This window comes from Camelina sativa, chromosome 7 (genome assembly GCF_030686135.1).
Source record: "Camelina sativa cultivar CO46 ecotype springtype chromosome 7, ASM3068613v1".
NCBI lineage: Eukaryota > Viridiplantae > Streptophyta > Magnoliopsida > Brassicales > Brassicaceae > Camelina > Camelina sativa.
Genome location: NC_141886.1, coordinates 4,106,330 through 4,130,598, shown reverse-complemented (window position 1 = coordinate 4,130,598; position 24,269 = coordinate 4,106,330). Strand labels below are relative to the sequence as shown.

The 24,269-nt window shown below is 37.8% G+C and overlaps 6 protein-coding genes and 1 pseudogene across 7 annotated transcripts; 6 read left to right on the top strand and 1 right to left on the bottom strand.

The window, feature by feature from the left end:
• The first annotated feature begins 138 nt into the window (after positions 1-138).
• On the top strand, positions 139-3,185 carry LOC104704301 (cation/H(+) antiporter 21-like). Its single transcript, XM_087456638.1, has 3 exons — positions 139-481; positions 680-1,136; positions 1,269-3,185. The coding sequence occupies exons 1-3, from the start codon at positions 221-223 to the stop codon at positions 3,083-3,085; spliced, it is 2,535 nt and encodes an 844-aa protein (XP_087312764.1). The 5' UTR covers positions 139-220; the 3' UTR covers positions 3,086-3,185.
• On the bottom strand, positions 3,083-5,551 carry LOC104700271 (protein CORTICAL MICROTUBULE DISORDERING 7-like). The gene is made up of 4 exons (XM_010415762.3): positions 4,718-5,551; positions 4,114-4,488; positions 3,953-4,044; positions 3,083-3,878 (listed from the first exon to the last, which is right to left on the bottom strand). The coding sequence occupies exons 1-4, from the start codon at positions 5,294-5,296 to the stop codon at positions 3,185-3,187; spliced, it is 1,740 nt and encodes a 579-aa protein (XP_010414064.1). The 5' UTR covers positions 5,297-5,551; the 3' UTR covers positions 3,083-3,184.
• A 1,149-nt stretch (positions 5,552-6,700) lies between these two features.
• Positions 6,701-14,110, top strand: LOC104700270 (uncharacterized). The gene has a single exon (XM_010415761.3). It carries the CDS (start codon positions 6,746-6,748, stop codon positions 7,175-7,177), a length of 432 nt encoding a protein of 143 aa, XP_010414063.1. The 5' UTR covers positions 6,701-6,745; the 3' UTR covers positions 7,178-14,110.
• LOC147940819 (uncharacterized) lies at positions 7,836-9,329 on the top strand (annotated as a pseudogene). Its single transcript, XR_015560700.1, has one exon. The product of XR_015560700.1 is annotated as an uncharacterized LOC147940819 (transcript).
• LOC147940818 (uncharacterized) lies at positions 9,608-10,724 on the top strand. The gene is made up of 2 exons (XM_087458282.1): positions 9,608-9,893; positions 9,937-10,724. The coding sequence occupies exons 1-2, from the start codon at positions 9,608-9,610 to the stop codon at positions 10,722-10,724; spliced, it is 1,074 nt and encodes a 357-aa protein (XP_087314408.1).
• Positions 14,111-15,981: 1,871 nt separating the features above from the next.
• On the top strand, positions 15,982-16,743 carry LOC109125528 (uncharacterized). Its single transcript, XM_019227254.2, has one exon. The coding sequence runs from the start codon at positions 16,149-16,151 to the stop codon at positions 16,431-16,433; it is 285 nt and encodes a 94-aa protein (XP_019082799.1). The 5' UTR covers positions 15,982-16,148; the 3' UTR covers positions 16,434-16,743.
• Positions 16,744-18,826: 2,083 nt separating this feature from the next.
• On the top strand, positions 18,827-20,835 carry LOC109125572 (putative defensin-like protein 9). The gene is made up of 3 exons (XM_087456528.1): positions 18,827-18,970; positions 19,075-19,162; positions 20,733-20,835. The coding sequence occupies exons 1-3, from the start codon at positions 18,907-18,909 to the stop codon at positions 20,833-20,835; spliced, it is 255 nt and encodes an 84-aa protein (XP_087312654.1). The 5' UTR covers positions 18,827-18,906.
• Positions 20,836-24,269: the final 3,434 nt, after the last annotated feature.

The following is a 24,269-nucleotide window of genomic DNA, read 5'->3' as shown; positions in this document are numbered from 1 at the left end:
AAAAAATAACAGCTACAATATCAGTACCCTCCTCTCTGACATCAAACCGTAAAAATCTATAATTAGCATTAACAGAAAAAGAAAGAAAAGAAAAAACAGGTAGGAGCTCTCTTACCTATTAATGCAATAAATGAAAGACATGATTGAACACAAAAACATTTTTGTTACAAGGAAAGGCCAAAAACCTTTGAGGGATTTTAGAGTATCCCGTTTGTAATCGATGGCCAATTCCTCAGATAATCCTGGACCTCCCCAAGTTGAATTTTATGATGCCAGTACCTCTCGGTTTGGGAATATCATGTGTTATAACCAAACGTTAATGGACCTTGTCGGAGATCATAACGGAGAGGAGAGCGGAAGCTCTCTTACAGCCGCTCTTCCTGTCTTTGTGACGCAACTCTGTGTTGCTAATCTCAGCTACCGCCTTCTCTACTATTTTACTCGGCCTCTGCGTCTTCCTCCTTTCGTCGCTCAAATCCTTGTGAGTCATCTAATCAACTTCATTAATGTTCTAGCGAAAACAAATATCAGTTTCTTATGCTTTCTATTTTGAGTTTTAAGGTAAACCAAAATGAAAAAAGTTCTAGATTTTGTTCACGTACAAATATATTGCTCGTACGTATTTTTAGAACATGATAATTGTAATGATTATTTTGCTTCTTCTCTAAATAATTTGCAGTGCGGATTACTGTTCAGCCCGTCCGTGCTCGGCAAAAACAATTGGGTCCTGAAAAATTTATTCCCTTATAGATTTACAATGGTTCTCGAGACATTTGCGAACTTGGCTCTCGTTTACAACATTTTCCTCCTCGGTCTCGGCATGGACTTGAGGATGATAAAGATCAAAGATACAAAACCAGTGATCATAGCCATTGTTGGCCTCGTTGCGGCTTTACTTGCCGGTACTGGCTTTTACTACCTTCCCGGTAACGGAGACCCCGACAAGATCCTAGCAGGTGGTATTTATTGGTCGGTTGCGTTTGGCTGTACAAATTTCCCTGATCTTGCTAGGATTCTTGCGGATCTCAAGCTCTTGCGTTCCGATATGGGACGTACCGCGATGAGTGCAGCCATTGTTTCTGATTTGTGCACTTGGATTCTCTTCGTTATTGGAATGGCGAGTTTTAGCAAAGCAGGTAACTAAAACTAAATATGAATTAATGTTCCCTTGTGATTTTTTTTTTCCCTTTAGAACTCACAAACGCAAAAGGTGATGGTTCACATTAGTACTTAGTACGTACTAACGAAAACATTATTTAATTTCTAAGGTGCACGGAATGAAATGATGCCATACTCATTAGTATCAACCACAGCTTTTGTCCTTTTCTGCTACTTCCTGATCCGTCCTGCAGTGGCTTGGACCTTCCACAACACCGTCAAAGGAGGCCACGTCGATGAAACTCATGTTTGGTTCATTCTAGCCGGTGTTATTCTCTGCAGCTTAATGACCGAACTATGTGGTGTCCAGTCAATTACCGGAGCTTTCTTGTTCGGTCTCTCGATCCCTCACGACCACATCATTCGAAACATGATCGAACAGAAGCTCCACGATTACATCTCTGGAATACTTATGCCTCTTTTCTACATCATTTGCGGTCTAAGAGCCGATCTTGGTTATATGTCCGAGTACGTGAGCGTCAGAACGATGGCTTTGGTGATTTCTGCCTCGTTTTTGGTGAAGATTTTGTCCACGGTTGTTTGCTCCATCTTCCTGCGTATACCTTTCCGTGATGGCTTAGCCATTGGTTCGCTTATGAACACCAAAGGAACCATGGCATTAGTCATTCTAAATGCAGGACGAGACACCAAGGCATTGGACGTAATTATGTACACTCATATGACGTTGGCGTTCCTAGTGATGTCAATAGTGGTGCAGCCACTACTAACCATTTTTTACAGACCAAAGAAGAAAATTGTTTTCTACAAAAATCGAACCATTCAAAAACACAGAGGAGAGTCAGAGCTTTCAGTATTAACCTGCGTCCACATGCTCCCTAACGTCTCCGGCATAACCAATCTGTTACAACTCTCTAACCCCACCAAAAGGTCTCCACTTAACGTTGTTGCCATCCACCTAATCGAGCTAACGGGTCGCACCACGGCTTCGTTGCTCATAATGAACGATGAAGCCAAACCGAAAGCTAACTTTTCGGACAGAGTCAGAGCGGAATCCGATCAGATCGCTGAGACGTTCGCAGCTCTGGAAGTGGACAACGAAGGGATTCTGGTTCAGACCATCACCGCGGTCTCACCTTACGCGACCATGCACGAAGATATTAGTTTGTTGGCTGAGGACAAACAAGTCAGCTTCATTTTAATGCCTTACCACAAGAATATGATGTCAGACGGTCGGTTAACCGAAGGAAACGATGTCCACGCTGAAATCAACAGAAACGTTTTGCGCCACGCGCCTTGTTCGGTTGGGGTCTTGGTTGACCGTGGCATGATGATTTTCCGGTCTGAATCTTTCCGAGGCGAAACCACAAAGAAAGAAATAGCGATGATATTTGCTGGAGGTCGTGACGACCGAGAGGCTCTGGCTTTCGCATGGAGAATGGTGGGACAAGAAATGGCTAAACTCACGGTTGTGAGATTCCTCCCAAACCAGGAAGCTTTAGTCTCGGCCGGGACAGCCGGGGTTGAGTACGGCAAAGAGAAACATATTGACGAAGAGTACCTCTACGAGTTTAACTTCAAGACAAAGAATGATCCGTTAGTGACTTATATAGAGAAAGTGGTTAAGGATGGCCACGATACGATCGCAACGATTATGGAAATGGAAGAGAACAATTCTTACGATCTTTACATTGTGGGAAGAGGGTATAAAGTAGAAACACCTGTGACCGCGGGATTAATGGATTGGAGTAGTTTTCCTGATTTAGGGGTTATAGGCGATACGTTAGCTTCATCAAACTTCACAATGCAAGCTTCGGTTCTTGTGGTTCAACAATACTCATCAGCCAACAAACAAACCGCAGGTAACCACAATCAAGAACCTGTTCAAGGTGCTCCTGAAGCTACACCTTTCATGGAAGACGAGGATGATGAAGAGGGAGATCGATATCATATCGGAATGCGCAAATGATTAAGTGTTTTTTTCTCATTCAATATTTAGAAGCTTGTAAGATTTTTTTGTTCATATAATCAATCCAAAGAGTCATTGGTTTACTGAATTACGATTTTGTTACCGAGTTTCCCCGATGGCAAATTCAATATGCTCAAGTAGAAACCGTTGCAGCTTCTTTCTTAAATCTTCGACTTTCTCGTTGGTTTCTGTTCTGTTTAAGATCAGATCATCGAGCCAATGGTTTACTGCTTTTAGGTGGACGAGAAGAGAGTCTTTTCCATTTGTTTCTTCTTTCTTCACCGAGAAAGTCCCTTTGTTCAGTGAGTTCTCCAAGTATTTCAAGAACCATTGGCTCAAAACTCGGACAAGCTCCTCCGCTAGACTTGCTGACTCCTTCAACCTGCTTTTACCATCTAAGCTACTTTGGTCAGAAACAGAAAGATGTTTCGTCGCAGGAGGAGGTTTTACGCCCTTGTAAGCTGTGTTTCTTGGACTTAACTTCTCCTTGGGATTCAGTTTTTCAGATGAATTTTGTATAACAATGTAATGATGATGATCAGCAGCATCCTCTTGCTTTCCAGACTCTTTACATAAGTTGAATTGAGACAAACCGGTCACTACCGCAGCTTGAACCCAAGATGCTGCATTTTTGTTAGCTGCTAGTATACATGAGCCGTTGTTTCGATTTTGAGTAAGCAACAGATGGACCGCTCTGCCTGTATTCTGTGTACTATGGTAAATCTCCAAAAACCGACGTACTACTTGTCCCGCAGATAATTTCTTAGAAGAATCACACAGCTCAGCAAAGGTCCTGAAGAACAATTTATTAATGACTCGAAAACGCTTGTAATGAAACTGGTCAAGGATGAAATAGAGAAGACATACTGTAAACTGAGTAGAACAGACTCCATGGCAGATGCTTCCTCCAATGCGCTTACTGCTCCCGAAACTGCTACTTGCCTATGTGATGAGACTTCCTGAAAGGAGAGGTTGAAACACATGACTACTAATTCTTAGAGTAGCTAGATTGATCCAAAATACTGTACCTTTCCAAGCAATTGAATGGCTTTTGGGAGTATACTCCATAAGATTCTCTGATCATACCAATTCCTGTGACTTGAAGGCAGCTTAAAAAGCTCAACTGAAGGAGCCACTGCCTTTGACAACGACTTGATGCCATCTTTTGGAGATATGGTCATGGATATAGGTGACGCAGGCTTGACAACATTTCTATATCTTAAAGCAGGTGTTTCGCAGGTAAGGTGATTTAATATAGGTGACTTGATACCATCTTTTGAAGATATGGCCATGGATATAGGTGATACAGGCTTGGACACATTCCTGTTTCTTAAAGCAGGGGTGTCACAGTTAACGTGCTTTGATGGGGACTCATTCTTTGGCAGATTCTTTTCAGGCAAGATCTTCAAAAACAAACATACAGAAGAAATCTATGGAATCAAGAAAGATTCACTAACATTGTAACAACTTATAAAGAACAAGAAACCCTAAGCAATTCAAAACACAGCTTCCAAAACATGGATCAAACAGAGCGATTCACCGACCAAGAAGCAACAACTTAAAGAACAAGAAACCTTAAAACCACTCAAACAGAGCGACTCACAGAAGAAGAGAGGAAGATGGAAGATGTACCAGTTTAGGTTTGAGACGTGGGGAAGAAAGAAGCAAAGTGGCGTCACGACGGTGAGTCACAGGAGGAGGAGGCTGATCCCAACAACTCCTTCTCGCGGAATCCAGACTCATCCTCCTCATCTCAACAAGATTCTTCTTCTTCGTCTTCGTCGTCGTGGGCGAAACAGAGGCCTCGGTAAAAGGAAGAAGCAAATCGCTAGAAAAAAGATCACTAGGGTTTCCAACGCAGAGCCTCCGCTTAGGGACTGGTTTCAATCCACGGATTACAGGAACAGGGCATCCTTTCTCAATGTGTAAACCACCGAGGATGTAAACAAACTGCCCTAGCTGGATTTCATCGGAGCGTATGAGATCAGCGTCGTCTCCGGCGGAAACGGCGACGTAAGCGGCGTGGAGAGAGTCAGAGACTTTGACGAAGAATGCTTCGCTACGCCATTGGTCGTCAGAGAGACAGGGGACGATTTCTATGACTTGGAGGAGTGGTGAGCGGTGTGAGGAGAGTAACAGCGGCGAAGAAAGTGAGTTACCGGCGGCGAGGTTGAGAAGGTTGGAGAGAACTCCGGGAGTAAGACACGCCATGGTTGTAAAACAGAAGCATCTTTTGGGGGAAGGAAGGAAGGAAGAATGAGTAGTTGTGAATCTCAAAGAGATGTGTCTTGGGGAATGTGAAGAGTTCGTCGTTTACTGTGTCGGGAAAAGTAAACAGTTTTTTGTCAGAATGCAAAAAAAGCTCTCTCTCTGTCTTCGAGATTTGATGGGCAAAGAGTAAGCTTTTGTTGGTTGCAGGTGTAAAGCACGAGCCTTTTTGTCTTTTTTTTTGTTTGTTTATTTTGTAAAATTCCTAATTGCAAAATTGTCAGGGGATTTGTTAGCTAGCCTAGTTCCAATCCAACTATTTGGAATGAGACAAAAACATATTCTCTACGGATAAGTTTTTCTTCTTTTTGTAGTTATTAATAGGGCTTCATGCAATTTTTTCCCAACTGGGCCGACTACTGGTTGTGTCCTTGTCGAGTTTTGGCCGAGTTAAGGGCCGAACTGCTGAATTGTTCCAAGGTGACTCGCTTCGAAATCTAAAAACCGGTTAAAATCGGTCCACAAAATTTAAGTTCACCATTTTGTTTAGTTAGGGTTTGCACACCCACCAAAAAAAAAAGGTGTCTTCTTTCTCTATTTTGTTATGTTTTTCCAAAATTATAATGGAAACTCAAAAGTCGATGTTGTATACTTGTATTGTATTATGATGGGCCAACTCAAACTTAAAGGAACCTTTTTGTAAGAATGTTTTCATGAAAGGCCCCTTGTTTAATACACCTAGTAGAGAACACAAGTGAAGTGTCCAATCATATTTACTTACTTGTGTTTGTGTTGACACTCCAACTAGTCCATCAGGTCTTACTCGAACCAACCATCCTTCCATTAGTTTATGAATTTGCTTTGATTGTATACCTTTGTTGTTGCTATCTCTTTTCAACAACTCTTTTGCTACCTTTATCACCATTACCTAAAAGGCTAAAACGTACATGATAATAAGTTTCAATTTAAACATATGGTTAGATTGGCGACTGAGATGGATTTTTATCAATTAATATTTGGATTGTGTATCTTCTTTGCTTGAGCTGCAAAAGTGATAGATACAATCTACAAAATTTAAAGTTTCAGTGAACTATCAACTATAATAAAGTTTTATAGAATAAGTTCAATGAAACTATATTCAAGTCGATTACATTGTACTTCTAGCATCTATCTAAATTCACATTGAACTAACTATAAATTTTTCAATACCACTGAATCTATTAAATTCATCCCAAAATACGAAGAATAATAAATATATGAGTCACACTTGTAATCATTTCTTCATTTATTTATAAAGCAAGTAATACTCCAAACACTCTCAGTCACCGACCGCTTACGTTATAATTCGAAAGTGAAAATAGACCTATAACTACCCCTCCTAATTAAGCTCTATATAGTTGTCTCCTCTGAAAAAAAAAAGAATATTAGATCCACTCTTTTGTATGATCAACCATGGGAAGTGAAGTAATAAGCCCGACCAAGCCACGGTTTGATCTAAGCATGTCGAAAAGAACTAGAAAACCATGGTCTAGTCTCATCAACGATATGCATCACCTTGATTTATCCACCCAAAGCTCACAACCAAAACCGGACAAAGAACAAGAGAAAATCGAAGACAAAGAAATTGATCGTCAGAGTTTGAACAACCTGATGAGATGCGAGGAGAAATCGAATGAAGAAACTAATGTTAACAACAAGAACTCTCTAGGTCAACATTTCGGGGATGATGAGGGGATCAAGCAGACGATGCAATTGGTGGTGAAGAAAGAGAAGCTAGGTGGTATGAAATTCAAAGGTATGATGGGTCGTTATGTTAAGGTCTGGAGCGGTTTGATAAAAGCCAAACGTGACCGCAAAACGCCGGTCTTACTGTTCAAAACTTGATTTCCATCGTATACGTTTCATGTACGTGATCACGTCTATATACCTACATTGGATATGTTACGTTGTATTATTGATGTGTACCGTATATTTTTGGCATTTTGGTTTTTTTTTTTTTTTTTTTTTTTTTTTTTTTTTTTTTACGAATCTCCCTACATAAATTTTGTTATGTATATCGAGCTTTTACCAAATTTTATTATCTATTAGCTTAGACCATCTGTACTGGCAGCAACGATGAGCGTTGCTCAATAATATATTTTATTTTATTTTTCTTTTAATATTATTATAAATTTAAATAATAAATCTAGAAAAAAAATTAATTTATCATGAAGTGACACCTGACTGAGAACCGATTCTTATGGTGCTCGGAGAAGAAACGTTGCTTAATTTTTGTGCCTTTTTATTATTATTTTTTTATTTTAAATTGAGAGAATCTCTAACAGTAACTACTACTAAAGATGCCCTTCGTATTTATGTTGTCCGACGAGTTTGTCCTATATATATATAGTATCTTGTAGTCGATCATTACCGACTGGTTGGTTACGGTTCACGGTGATATTTATGACTGTTAACTTTCAATACTTTGGTAGCTGCAAATTTCCGGTGTTTCCAACGGCGCCGACTCCTCCCCTCCTCTACCGCGTTGAGCAATCCACTCCCCATGGGGAAGCAAAAACGCAACAAAGGCCTCTCGGGTGCGAAGTCGTCACCATCTAAAAGCGCTTCTCAACCCCCTTCTCCATTCTCGGTTAACTCTGCGGCGAAGCTCCAATCTCCGTCTCCGACTCCAGTTGACCTCAGTCCAGCTCTGGTTACTCTTGTTCCTATCCCAAAGACAAGCTCAGCCAACATTCCGCAAGTAGATCTGAGATCTATTTCAGATCTGGTACCCCCTAGTAAGATCGATGTGATGCAAGTGGCTACGTTGGTACCTGCTTCAGCTCCATCAACCCCTCCACCTGCTCCTCTTAATTCATCTGTCCCATCTGCGCAAGCTGCACCCATCAAGGTTGTTGCGGCAAACCTAGAAGAAATCAGGCCTAACCTTGCTGTTGAAGACGACACCTGGTTTGACCTCTTCAAAGTTAATACTAAAAGGCTCCAAAAGAAAGGTGATGCCTTTACCCTACCATCTGGTGAGTCGTGTGTGAAAATCCCAGATTCGGTGATAGAGAAACACTAGAAGTCCTAGGAATCGTTCATCCTCGGCCAATTCTACTCAGATCCTCCATTCCAAGGTACAATCCACACCATTGTTAATGGGATATGGAGCAAGCATTACAAGGATATCACGATTTCCAAAATAGAGGGTAACGCCTTCCTGTTCCGGATCCCCAACGTCCAGACAAGGAATCGGGTCTTGACTCATAGGCTATGGCAAATTGAAGGGCAAACGATGTTTGTCGCAAAGTGGGAGCCCGGTGTTGTGCCCGTCAAAACCGAGCTCAAAACAGTTCCCATCTGGCTCTAGCTCAGAAATGTTCCTTTCCAATTTTTCAATGATGATGGACTGGAACGTATTGCTAGCTTGGTAGGCGACCCCAAGTTCTTGCACCCCAACACGACAAACAAAACCAATCTGGAGGTTGCAAAGGTGTTCACAATCATTGACCCTCGTAAACCCCTACCAGAAGCTATTAACGTCCAATTCGACTCAGGGGACATCAAGCGTATCGATGTTTCAAGCCCATGGATGCCTTCGGTCTTTGCACACTGTAAAGAAGTCGGGCATAGCCTGAGAAAATGTCGTGCAGCTCCGGTTCGCTGCAAAAGCTGCAACTCAACTATTCACTCTGATGAGGATTGCCCAAGGAACAAGTCGAAGGATGAGATAAAAGAAAAAAGGAGGAGGAGATCTAGAAATCCCAAGTTAGTGACAAAGGAGGGTGACTGGGTGTTGGTTAATCGATCCAAAGATGGAACCAGTACTAGCAAAGCCGTATTTGCCTTACCAGAGAAAGGGAAAGGGCCTCAAAAAGTAGTAAGTGTTCCTATCTCTGAGGAGGAGGACGACTCCTCTGATGCTCCCTCCTCACACTCTGAGGCAGAGGACATCGATTTGGAGGATGAAGAGAAGTTTACGGAAGTGTTGACTCAAAGACAACAACGAAGTGCGAGGGGCAAAGGCCCCAAATCCCTAAAATCTTGCTGTTAATAGACACCACCATGCCGTTAGATATTTTTTGTTGGAACGTCAGAGGGTTCAATAAGTCCTCTCACAGACGCAGATTTAAGAAATGGCTTAGGAGCCATCAACCACTTTTTGGTAGTATTGCGGAGACACATGTGAAGCAGCCTAAGCAGCAAAAGTTTATCAACACCATGTTGTCTGGCTAGTGTTTTGATAATAACTACGACTTCTCTGATCTAGGGAAGATATGGATCCATTGGCATCCTAGTGTCAAAGTTTTTGTCATAAATAAATCTCTTCAGATGATAAGCTGTGAAGTTAAGTTACCAGAGAGACCGGATATAATAGTTGTCTCATTTGTATATGCTTCAAACGATGAAGCTTCAAGGCATACCCATTGGGACGAGCTGGTGAGCTTATCTTCTAATCCAGGCTTGAGTGGTATGGCTTGGGTTGTACTTGGCGATTTCAATCAGCTACTGCACCCAGAAGAGCACTCCTTAAATGAAGGCTCAACAGTAGACAGGCCCACGAGACTCTTCAGAAAGGTACTTCTCAACGCTTTCCTGACTGATCTTAATTACAGAGGTTCCACTTTTACATGGTGGAATAAGAGAAAAAAATGCTCCAGTCGCTAAGAAATTGGACCGCATCCTTGTTAACGACCAATCGACCACCATTTTCCCAACCTCTTTAGGTCTTTTTGGTGAGCCTAATTTTTCTGAGCACGCCTCTTGTGGGATAAGCTTTCAGACTGCAACACCTAGGTCAAAGAAGCCATTCAGATTTTTCAACTACCTGCTTAACGATCCAGACTTCATCTCGTTGATCTGCCTCGAATGGTTCTCCTTGAATGTATCTGGTTCTGCAATGTTCCAGGTCTCAAAGAAGTTAAAGGCATTGAAAAAGGTTATTCGGGATTTCAGTAGACAAAACTACTCTGATCTGCAAAAAAGAATAGAGGAGGCTCATGAGAGGCTTATAAACGCTCAGAGTAGGATGATGCAAAACCTGTGTGTAGTCAACGCTGAGGTTGAATTGGAATTACACAGGAAGTGGCTCATTCTCTCCAAGGCCGTGGAGAACTTCCCAGAGAAATTCATTGGATGGATTCAAGAATGCTTAACCACAGCTACCTTCTCAATCATAGTTAATGGCAGCACAAGAGGTTTTTTTAAGAGCACAAAGGGTTTGAGACAAGGAGATGCAATGTCACCATACCTGTTCGTGCTTGCCATGGAGGTGTTCTCGGGTTTGCTCCGGTCAAGGTACACATCAGGTTACATTTCTTACCACCCCAGAACTTCAAAAGTGGAAATCTCCCACCTAATGTTTGTTGACGACGTGATGATCTTCTTTGATGGGAACAACTCGTCTTTGCACGGCATATATGAAACGTTGGAGGACTTTGCAGGATGATCCGACCTACACATGAATAGAGGAAAAACTCAACTCTTTCATGCGGGTCGGACTCAAGTCGAAGCCAATGCTTTGGCAAGTTACGGTTTCACGCCTGGATCACTACCCATCAGATATTTGGGATTGCCTTTGATGAGCAGAAAGCTAAAAGTTGCAGAGTACGCACCTCTAATCGAGAAACTCAAAGCCAAATTCAACTCTTGGGCTACCAAATCACTCTCATTCGCTGGAAGAGTTCAGCTAATTGCTTCACAAATATCAGGCCTTGTGAACTTCTGGATCTCCACATTCATTCTTCCGTTGGGTTGCATTAGGAAAATTGAGTCTCTATGCTCCCGGTTCCTATGATTGGGCAAAACTGATAAAAAAAGGAATTGCAAAGATAGCATGGTCCCAAGTTTGCCTCCCTAGATCCGAAGGAGGTCTTGGTCTAAGAAGGTTTGCTACTTGGAATAGAACTTTGTGTCTCAGGATGTTGTGGCTTCTCTTCTCAAGAAATGACTCGATGTGGGTCGCCTGGCACAAATTCCACAACTTTAGTACGGTAACAAGCTTCTAGGATCAATCCGAAACAGTCTCAGACTCTTGGAACTGGAAATTCCTTCTAAGGCTGAGAAGCTTGGCTGAAAGATTTATTATGTGCAAGGTCGGAAATGGAAGAACAACAAGCTTCTGGTTTGACAACTGGACTCCTTTTGGTCCGTTAATCAAATATATCGGTAATCAAAGCCCCAAAGACTTAAGGATCCCTCTACAAGTCAAAGTGGCAAACGCTTGTGATGCTGATGGATGGCAGCTTCCAGACCCACGTTCTGAGCAGGCCCTCCAACTCCACGTCACCTAACCACAATAAGAAAACCAACTGATTCACTAAAGCTGAATTCATATACGTGGATGGTGGACAATAAAAAGTGTAACGGATTCTCGTCATCACGAACCTGGGAGGCTCTAAAACCTAGAGCAGAGGTTGTGAACTGGCACAAGACTTTCTGGTTCAAAGGGGCTACGCTGAAGCATGCTTTTCACATGTGGATTGCTAATCTGGATTGCCTCCCTAAAGGTAAGATTGGTCGGGTGGGGTATGAATATCAACTCTGCTTGTGGTCTTTGCTCCTTACACTCGGAAACCCGAGAGCACCTGTTCCTATCCTGCGATTTCGCCAAATTCCTTTGGCACTCCGTGAGTAGGAAATTGGATATGCCATCTACAAGCCTTGGCAGATCCAATTTGGAAACAGAGGAACAATCTGCACCACAAGTAGACCCATGTGCTCCCTTCTGAAATATTTACGCATCAACAACAGTAGGATCAGTACCTACCGAAAACCGCTCGGTACCAATATGGTTTATCTCTCTCAAAATACTCACATAACGGTTGAACCCATACATCCGCAGCCACTGGCTTCTGCACCACCGCCGCCACTGGCGGGACTACCGATACCTGAACCGGGACCACTCCCGGTAACTGCTGCAACAGCTATGTCAGCAAGCCCACAAGATCGACACCGGGGACTCCATCTGCTGGGACTCCCACACCTGGAACCTTAGCATCACCGACCACTGCAGCATCAACACCGCTCCTTCCGGCCACACTCATGGAATCCCCTTGGACACCCTGCGACTCGCCAACATCCTCAGCTGCTACACTCTGGTCCGCAGCCTCACTAACCACTGGGACTCTGCCCCTACCACGACCACGTCCGCATCCTCGACCACGACCTGCTGCAGCACCCTCTCTAACCATCTGCACTACCATGAACAGAAGGCTAAGCACACAATCATACATAACACAAAAACATAAACTCACCGTGGAATCACACTGTAGGCTCGAAGAGGATGTTCTAGGACTCCATGCCACACACAATTGACTAACTCACATAATCAATCAAGACATGCAATCCCAAACATCACAACAGAAACCTAGTGAACCCAAACCTAGAACCGTAAGGGCTCTGATACCAAACTGAAACGATCCAACCCGTTTTTTATTTATAAATAATAATAATAATAATAATAATAATAATAATAATAATAATAATAATAATAATAATAATAACAAATACTCTATAACTAGTGGTCCCATACCCACTAGCCACCAAACCACAAACTCACAACCGCGGATAACATAAACCATAGCATTAAACCAAAGAAAACTCAAAGGAAACAATCACATAAGCATCACATCACATAAAAAACTAGAGATCTTAGCTTAGATAAGTCATGGTTAGGAATATTATTTTGAAACGATTTGATCCGTTTTTTTAATAATAAAAACAATATATAATTAAGCATCTCATACTACTTAATTAAACCAACCCAACCACAACTCATCATTAAACCAGCAATCGACATTATGCACAACAGAAATATACAAATAATACCATACCAATATATCATTAATATATATAATAATGTTCCTAACCATTATATCCAACAATCTAACCACTACAAGAAATATGAGCATTGATAGCAGAAAAACATAACGCAGTTTTCGTAAATGTTATCATTGATAAAATCTTAAAAATGAAACTATATGATAGCATTTTATAAACGCTTAGCCTAAAAATATGTAAGCGGGAACCAAAAAACAATCTTTCCGCCAAATACTTAAAAGTTGACAAAATATCACTCTTTACCATGGTCACACCCTCTCTAAACCAAAACAAAAAAAACTTACCACGACAAAACATAAGAAAGAAAGAAGAAAAAAAAAATTCCCAGATCTAAAATTAGGACTCTTCGCCTTTGTCATTGACTCGACCGTGAACTCGTCGCCGGCCTCCATAAAAGTAAGCTTCTTCTTCTTGTTCTCCTTCTAAAAATCATATCATAATCTGCTTTATGTTTACGCCATTCATTCATTGATTCATTCCACAATGGTTTCTCTGCCTCTTCAAACCTCTCTTCGTCGTCTCCGGGGAAGAGAAACATCCTATTCTCCGTCGTTTCGCATCCAACGCCTCTCTTGTGAAAGTTATCGCGTGTGAAAGTTACATCGGATACGCTGGCGCAGAAGATCGGTAAATCTATCCGGCGTGCTGATGTGCCGTCGAAATCTAGGGTTTACGCTGGTGTCAACATTGTTAGACCTAAGGGTTATTGGGATTACGAGTCTCTTGTTGTTCAATGGGGGTATCGTCTTCCTTCTCCTTTTGGATTCTTCTTTCATTAAACCTAATTGCTTCGATTTCTACATGTTTGGCTGTTGTGTTAGATTGGTTTTGGGTCTGAAATCAATATGGAATGTACATTTAGGGTATCTTGAGTATGTATGGTGTTTGTGGTTAGGTGGCTAGTGAGTATGGACCCTTAGCTATAGTTATTTACTATTATTATTTATTATTTATTAATTAAAAAAATACGGATCAGATTGTTTCATGATTTAATATCTTTAATAATATCACTATCGTTTAAAAACTGCAAAACGATCATTGTATATTTGTTTCCGTGCAAAGGAGTAACGATGTCTAAACAACGTACTTATCTAAATATGTTTTAACATTTACCATGTAAGTAAACTAAATATACTACTCAACATTATTTAAAATTTTGAAATTATAAAAAACACATAAATCAAAACATTTATGTATTCGAAGTATACATAAATTAATTACAATATGTAGCACGGAGTATCATCTAGTCCCCTATATAATAAAACGGAAGTACACAACATTGTTTTGTAGACTATATAATTTTAATAAGTTGGTTACAAATAGATTATAGATTAAATGATAGAATAATTAGTTATAAATTAAATAGTGGTTGCAATCTTAATTTATTTTCGGAAGATTTTATTAATACAACAAGTTGTTTCCAAAAATCTTAAAGAGAATATTTTAAAGAATCATTTTGATATTATCGAAATTACCATATTAATTTCCTTTATTAAATTATTCATCAAATAAAATTCTTTGATATCTAACTTAACATATTGATTTGTTAATTATCATTATACTTCACCTCTGATTTTTATATATGAGTCTATTTTGTAAAACAATTAAATTATCATATTGTTTATTATAATTAAAAAATAGTTTTATTTCTGGATATAACATAAGCTTAATTTTTAAAAACAAATATAAATGATTCAATCCATAAAATATTCAAGTTTTAGTAATATTATTCTTTAAAAATAATATCTACTGAATTAAAATTTTTACTGAGTAACTGGTCAAAATTTGAATATCCAAATTCAATTTCATACTTTATTGTTGAATTTTATAATTTTATATAATATAATAAACTGTAAATAATTTAATTTGAAATATTTTTAAAATATTGAAACTTGATAGAAAAGTTAGAAACTATAAACACTCCAAATTTACAAAATTATGTCTTTAGCATACATTGTTGAAATAATTTTATGTACATAAACTAATACAACATATTAAAATTTTATTTTAAAATAGAAAATATACAAAATTTTGTATAAAATAAAATTTAACAAGTGTTATAGTACGGTACTTATCTAGAATCATTAGCAATATAAAACTTACAAAATAAGTGTTTTTTTCAAGTCATCATATTTAGCATATGATTTTATTGCATAATATTTTATCCAAATTTAAAAAAAAAACAATTACAAAAATTATATTTTATATAAAAATTATAACTAAATAAAATGAATTTCAATCCATGCTCTAGCAATAGTATTAATCTAGTCATATACTATGACGAGAGCAAAAGATTATTATATGATTTCGTATCTGCACCAAAATAAATATATATGGACAGTGAAGTATAATATTTGTTTATTTGCCAATTATACCATTTTATGTAATCTTTTAATTTCTTGTCTCATGGTAATAAAATAACGATGTTATGATGAGAGCAAAATATAATTACTATAGTAAGTTTTTGGTATATATATGCACCAAAATAACTATGGCCAGGGAGGTATGTAAAGTTTTATATATGTTTATTACTTCATTTAAGGTAATCTTTTTGTTGCGCAAGTGCTAAACTGGTCAATATTATCCTTGTGAGGAACAGTATATCATCTCGACCCCAACTGAGGATCGAACCGAGGGACAAAGGTTCTAGTCCACAGTTCATGAGTTGGTGTTCAATCATCGATCGCGTACTTAAAATATTACTTTTCATGTTATGGGTTCTAGAAAAATATGGCGTGTCCTTCCATTTGACCGGATAAGGTCTAAGTAACAGTATTATGTCCATGTCCGTTACTTCCACGTCTCTGCCTCTGGTCAAATACGCAAGGCGCTCTCCTTCTCTATAAATACAATGAATTTTTCAGCATCAACTTAAAATCTTCAATTTCAAAGCTCATCTTCAAATCTTGACACAACCCCCAAGAAAGAAAGGAAAAAAAAACATTTTTGTTACCACGATCGACCACCCTAATAATTAACTCTTTTGTCTTATCAAAACTCTTCTAATAGGTATTTCTATCTATTACAACAAATGGATGGAGGCTTGGGAACGATGTTAATGAAGGTGGCCTTATTTGCTCTGGTTCAAGCTTTGGTGTATCTCATCCTCTCGAAATCGTCCAATGTTTTCTCTAGATCGAATTCGTTGAAAAGAGCTTACAGTTTCCGGCCTATGAGGTCCGTCAGCATCCGCCAAATTCTGACGGCACTTCAAGATATGCCTGCTGGCGAAGAGATGTCTCCTTCTTCTTCTTCATCTCTTACTTCTTCTTCGCAAGATGATGGGGCAGTAACGACAAATATATCACCATCTTAAGGATTTTTATACGGCGTTGTTTGATTAATTTTTTCATCTTCTTTTAGATTGTTTCCTTAAATGGATGTAAGATTGATTAGTCCTCTATCTCTGTGTACATATGTATGATTGGTGTAGATGTTGAATATTATTAGGCCGTACAATACTATGTACAATTCAAAAGATTTACTATAGTATTTTGATTAGTAATTTTTAATTAAACCAAAAAAATGTTTTGTCTATTCGATGTTTTATTTGAATGTGGTGAAATATTTACATCACTAAACTAGTAGACGTGGAAGGAAGTTATAACAATTCAATTCAATATAGTTTTCAAACAGTGAATTTTAAGATGATAATCATAGAGAAAATTATACAAACGCATATTAGAAGAAAACAAATAGAAGATTTCATCTTGTAAAAGGCACAAAGCTATCTGGTTTCCCAATGCTACCCCGAAGTATGCTTTCGTTACATGGTTGTTGACAAAAAACAGATTGGCAACAGGAGAATGGATGATCCTATGGAACTCAAACACAAATCCAAGTTGTGTATTCTGTAACCATCCCATGGAGACAAGGGAGCATTTGTTTTTTCAATGTCCTTTCTCACAGCAGGTGTGGGAGAAGCTAGTGCAAGGACTGATGCAAAGCAAATATACGGCGAACTGACGAGATGTTATGGCTCTACTTACGGGTGATGACCTGGATGTAACACACAGGTTTCTCTTGGGATACACCTTCCAAAACACTATACATTCTCTCTGGCAGGAACCGTTGTCAATGGTGGAGAAGCTGGTCAAGATCATTGACAAGAATGTCCGAAACCGCATGAGCACCATCGGGGAGGGGGGTGACTGTCGAATTTAAGTTTGGTTTGCAGCTAGATTATTTTTAAGATGATTTGTTTCTAAGTTTCAAAACAGTATTGCATTAACAATGTAAACACATTTATTTTTCTTTTTGAATATAATTTAATATTAGATTAAAAAAAAAAAAAAAAAAAAACATTGCTTTAAACATTTGGAACATGAAAGATGGAGTCAGGGTCATTTAGGACACCGGTATTATGTTTTTTTTCATTAAACTTTCCAACGCTCAAATATAAAATGTTCCATGAGCTTTTTATCTTGTGATCGATTTCAGAGATTCTTCTCTTTTTTGGGTGGATAAAAACCGGAATATAAATATACACATAAGTAAATAAGTAAAAGTAAAAGTTTTATGTACGTGAAATTTCATTATAAATTTTTGGTTGAGAAATTTAATAATATAAATAAAATATTATATATATATATATATAAATTTTATGTTACTTGTGGATATGGTTTAAAATATAACTAGATTTTAATCTGTGATACAAGCAAAATAATTTTTTTTAATAACTATTAAGAAAATATGTATGTTGTGATTTTTGTGTTTTATGTTTATATCTTTTGATTAATATTTAGATTTTATAATTTTAGATAATTTTTTTTTTTTTTTTTGTTTTTTCGTATCGATTAGGATTGGTTTAACATCCCTCCTTAACTTATTTGATTTGAAACTAAACAATTTTATGTATTTTAGTAGACCAACCCGTAAAAACTATATATAATCATATATATGTAAACAGCTCTAACCCGCTCGATAACATGATCCGCAAGTATTTTTTTTTTAGTAAGTTAAAAGTATCTAAAATATTTAAATTACGGATAGTAATTTCTTTTAGTATTATTTAAAGTTTTTTTTGGATATTAATTTAAAGTATGATTATATTACAAATAATAATTTCAAAGTTTGATATTTATTCAAATGACAAGGATTTTGTTTTTGTCACCCAAACATTAAATTAAAAGATAACTCCAAGGTTGGTTGCCCAAACCGGAGGGTAAAAATTTACAAAAAAAAAATTCAGAAACTAAAGGTCTCGAATAACAAATAAGACAATCCAAATGGCAAAGATTTAATTATGTAAATCTTACAAAAAAATGTTATTTTGCCAAATGTACTTATGAATTAAGAATATGGGGATATGATAAATATTGATAAACATATTTTAATACTTATCTATATTAAAATTTTCATTTAAAATATAATAAAAATCTACAAAATTTTATTTAAAATTTAAGAATATAAAATCTTTTGAGAAGATTTTTTTAAAGAAATTACTAGATATGTGAAGTGGAATAATTTTCTTGTAAGTAAATTATAAAAACATATATATTTTACATTTTTACTAGATCAAGATAGATAAAGTGATAGATATAAAGAGCTCTATGTTCATTAATATACTTCATTAGTAGATTTTATTCCATATATTTTCATTAATCTTCATTTTCACAGTGATAAAAAATATACTTTGATATTTTTACCAACTAAGATTTATGCTTCTGTTTACTATAAAATGCGAACCTTTTCACAAAATTTCTTACAAGTTTGATTTAAACATCAAGAGCTCTCTACTTGTTTTCTCTTAATTCTCTCGCTTAATCAATTATCAAAGAAAAATAAAAATGAAGAGCTCTATGCAGTTTATCTCTACACTCTTCTTCCTAATCGTACTTGTTGTCGGACCAGGTATACAAATCTATCTTCCCACTAGCACTAAACAAATCTACTGAAATATATGAATTCTTTTGGTTATACTATTGAATTCTTATTGTTGATATGGTCTTATATAGGTGTGATGAAGATGGTTGAAGGACAACCCCAACTGTGTGAAGCCGAAAGCATCAACTTCATCGGATTTTGCTCAAAATGGAGGACTAGGTCTATTTTGAACAATAGTATTTGAGCTCCTCCTTCCGCCGCCCTTGAAGACAGCCTAGATCCGCTTCGTTTATTGCCTCTCCGGTCACCGGCGCTCCTCGCCGTGTCCGTGAGAGGGCTCCCAAGGTTCCCTTTATGCAGCTGACTTTTTTCCGGTAGGCGATCTGACGAGATTAGGTTTCAGAGTTTGATGGCGATTTTAACGGTGGCTCCGATTTGTGGAGAATGGGCCTCGGCTTGTCTCGAATCTTCTGTGAATCTTGGCGATTACTCCCTCCCGGTGCTTTCACCCCCTTCGGTTTGTTTGAGGACGACAATCTGAGTTTGTGTGAGGCTCCTTAAGGTGTTTCTCGGCGGTTCTTCTTAAGCTCCATTAGCGATGGAGCTTCTGCTTGTCCAGTTTCAAGCAGCGGTAAGATTCTTCAGAGGCAAGTGGTGGGTAGTTGCTTGGTATTACAACGGTAGCTTCTCCGGCATGCGGCGGCTCTCCTCTCGTGGTGGCGTAAGAGATTAGCGCTCTCTTCCTCTCCGTGTTTGCCTTCTGTCTTCACTCCGTTCACCTTCTCTCCCGCCCCGTGATTAAATGTCGTTTGTTTCCCTGGCTCATTGCATACTCTGGTATGCTCGGAGTCTCTGTCTTGTGTGTTGTTGTTTTAGGTGTGGATTTTAGTGCTGAGGCGTCAGCCACCAGTGACTCTGATCTTCCTTTTTGTTTATACCGGGGGCGTTTGGTCATCAAATGGTAGTCTTGTGTTGTGTTTTGTTGTTAGAGTCGTCTTCTCTAACTAATTGCAAGCTACCTAACATCAACTCCCAAGCCAAAGGTGTTTATCAGAAAAGGTGGACTGGTGTTCGTCCGAGACTTGTCTTGCTCTTGTAGGATTTTGTGAGTTTCGTCTAGGATGGAGATGAGGGCTACGCTTGACAATGGGTTTGGGTCTGCCCAACGTCGCTGCCCATGCCATTTCCGTGCAAATCCATGGCATGTCGCACTTGTATCCTTGATGTTGCGTTTGAGTTTACTGCCCCTCGTGTCACTTTTGCCCAAGCCTTTAGCTCAGCCGCAGCAGATTAGTGTTTTAGTGGGAAGCCTTGATGACTTTACTTGAAGTGTCTGTTTTTGCCCTAAGCACTTGGTGGTGTTAGTATGGCTCTTTGTGGTTAAGATGTTGCCAGGCTCTGAGCTACCGACTCCTAGAGGGACTCGCTAGAGTGAGTGAGCATTGCCTAACACATTAAGCTTGGCAATTCCGCAGCTCCTTGCTAAGCTCGGATTACCGGTGAAAGGACTACCATCTTGCTTTATGGGTGACTCGTGATCTTTATTGTTCTGTTTTCTTGTTGATTCTTTTTCTAGCTCACTATAGGGATTCTTCTTATCTTGTTCCAAATCGTCTTCTTTAACGAGAATTGATGATTCGGTTCAAGAATGTTGTATGCTTCCATGTTTTTTATTCTTTTTTTGGCATGGGACCATAAATTGGTTACCCTTAATTGTGTAACCTACATTTTCATTGTGAAATGAATATTTACATTCTTAGCAAAAAAAAAAAAAAAAAAAAAAATGGAGGACTTGCAAGCGAGTGTGTATGAGCGAAGGTTTCCCTGATGGTAAATGCAAAGGATCATTCTTAGACAGGAAATGTTGGTGCAATAAGCCTTGTGCCATGTAATTCTACCTAAACAAAATATTATACTATTAGAAATATTTTAATTTATTTGTTCAAAAAATAGAGACTAATTTAATTTTAGTCCATCATTAAGTCTAAGGGATGGAGAAGTGATTTCTAAATCCATATGGAATTGTAAATTCACATCAGTTCAAATCCATTTAAAACATAATATGGATATTGAAATCCAAAAACAAATCATTAAATGGATAACATGAGATTTTAACAAGTATTTATAGATCATATAATCAATAACACATAATTTTGATAAGTATTTTAAAATCAATAATTGAATAACAAATGACTTTTGTTTAGATTTCCAAATTCATTAAAATCATAGAACCAATAACCCCCTCTAAGAGTCTAAGATATCTATACATGTACTCAAAACTAGCTCTATTTTACAATATATGGCTACTAAGCTTTGTTCGATAAAATTGACTCTTTTATATTTTTTAAGTATTAAATATTTTAATAGAATTAGAATTGACAAGTGTTGATATTTTATTGATAAAATTGACACGTGTCACAAGCTTGTTAATAAATAACTTTGAAATCAAACTTTATATAATAAGATAAGCTGATAAATAAACTAAATATTACTGATAAGTTATATAATATTGATAAAATGTTAAAAATTATATACTTGTGGATACAGTTTTTAATATAATATACTACTTGTGGTTGTGGATACGATTAATATTAATAAACAGATTTTAATATTTTATCTATATTATAATTTTAGAATATACTAAAAATCTAAAACATTTCATTTAAAAATTAAGAATATAAAATCTTTTGAGTAAAATTTGTAAGAAAATACTATAAGTGATGTGGAATAATTTTATTGTAAGTAAATAAAAAACATATCTTTTTGCAATTTTTACTAGATCAAGAGATAAAATATATACAAAACAATGTAGCACAGATATAAAACAACCGACTCGTTTTTTTCTATATATCATAATTAAGCACCCATAATACTTAATTAAACCCACCAAACCACAAATCATCATTAAACCAACAACAACCAATATGCACAGCGGAAACATACCAACAATACAACATTCCTAACCTTCTTAACTAACAACCTAACATGCTACTAAACCAGGTTCCAACACTAATCAACATAACCAAGACTACACATAACCGAGACCTTAGATCATCCTCTCCTCATCGCCATGATTCCACGCCACATATCTGCACACCACAAACAACAATTGAGATGCGTAAATATTATCACAAATACTTAGTGAGGCAATTCTCCCATCTACTGGGCTATACACACAAGCATCTGAGAAACCAACGTTTAACAAAAAACAAACAAACACAAACAAACTAGAAAAACAAGTATCAGCCGCCCGCTGAAAAGGTTGGTGTCGACCGACACCTACTTGGTGTCGATCGACACCGACTCCGCAGACACGTTTTGCTCGAAGCCGAAAGTCGAAGAACCATTTTCCATCTCTTCCAAATCGTCTGAATCTCACCCAAAACTCCTCGAAACTCATGGGAACCACAACCCAATGATGTTCATATATTTTGTCCTGTTTTCCCTTAGTATATTCACATCTTTTGCATTATTTTCTATCTCATTTGTCCATTATTGCATAGTTTTAGAACTGTTCATGTATTAGAGTAGATTTGCATTGCATTTGCATAGTTTCTTGCATAAACAGGTGATTTTGGATCCTAAGGAGCATGGAAGTGATGCTGAAGCATATTGGAGCTGTCAAGAGAAGGAAACAAGGGATTTGGAGCTGAAGAATCAAGGTCCGGAAGTCCACTCGACCAAGCACTCGGCCGAGTGCGGAGAAGGACTCGACCGGATGGGAGAAGCAAAAGAAGAAGCCACTCGACCAGCACTCGACCGAGCACATGGTCGAGTTGACCGAGCCACCCACTTATTTTGTCTTTTAGCATTTTTAGGGCTTCCCTTCCTTTTCCTATAAAAGGCCTTGTACTCTGCAGCCACAAAAAAGAGAGACTTTTTAGAGTACAATCCTAGACCTAGTATTTATCCTTTTGGGGAATTATTTCTTTTGCTTTTTATTTTGCTTAGATCTTTTAGCCACTTTTGTTTATTTATCTAAGAAATCTTTGATACTTTTTGGTTTCATAACTTTCAAAGTATTAAGAATTTGAGTTTGATTTCTTCTTCAATATTGTAGATCTTCATCTCATCTTTCTAAAAATGCAAGTTCATTGATTTCTGGGTTTATGAATTTGTTCATCATGTTTTGTGATTGTGAGTAGTGGTTTAGGATCTTAAGGATGGGTTAGGCTGGATGATGGTTGTGGTTGTTTAGATTGATCAAGCTTGTTTGTTATAGATCTCTTCTAGGCTACATATGCTCTATGCTAATCTTATATCTGAGAGGGTAAGGTTAGATCTTAAGCTTCTTAGCATCACACCAATGTCTATGTTGTTAGATAAGGCTAGATCTAGAGATTATCATGAAGCATGCTAAGAGATTAGATGTTTTGTTGATTTTTGACTTTAATGATCTGTTGTTTAATGCCCGCTTTTATATGATCTTTGCTAGTGAGAGCTAGACTGAGAATATCTTAGCTTGATTGTTATTGCCAAAAGATTGGATTAACTTGTATTATGAGATCATTGTCTAGAGATGGCTCATGTTTGATTGAGGTTTGTTAACCAGTTTCAGATAATCATAGCTTGAATCCAGCCCATGAATCCATCCTTAGGACCTTCCTTATTTATTGATTTCCTTTTTAAGTATTGTTAATTGATTGTTGCTTGCTATGTTTCAATATTTGCTCTGGTTCTGGCATTCGCTCATCAACTCGACCATCCACTCGATCGAGCATCCGATCGAGCATCCGATCGAGTGCTTGCTCGAGCTCCTTCTAGAGTTCCTGTTTTATGTTCTGCATCTTCCTGTTTCATTTCCTGTTTCATTTTAGTTGCATTTCCTGTTGCATTCATTTAGTTTTTGTTTAATCATGTGGCATTACTTATTTTGTTTACTATAATTCATGTTCCTGTTTCATTTCATTATTGTTTTAATCATTCTGTTTATTTTGCATTTAGTACCCTGTTTTTAGTAGGTTTTCATTTTGCATTTCTTAATCTTCATTAGGTTGTTAGTGACAAACATCATTTATATTTGGCTTGACTTAGATGAGTATTCACATCCTGATTGCTTGCATCACACTCATTATGGTTTGACATCCTTTATGCTACAACTACATAAGGGTAATTGAAACACCTTGCATACATCTCTATATTCATCATCATATCATATCATCCATCATCATCACCCATAGAAACCAAGTTTCACCCAACCAAATGCATACAAGAAAACACCACAAACAGCCATAAATAAGGAAAAACAAAGAATTCTCAGGCTTAGATCAGCCATGGTCATGCATTCACCTCTTTGCAGGAAGTTTCTGGCCCACAACAACGAATC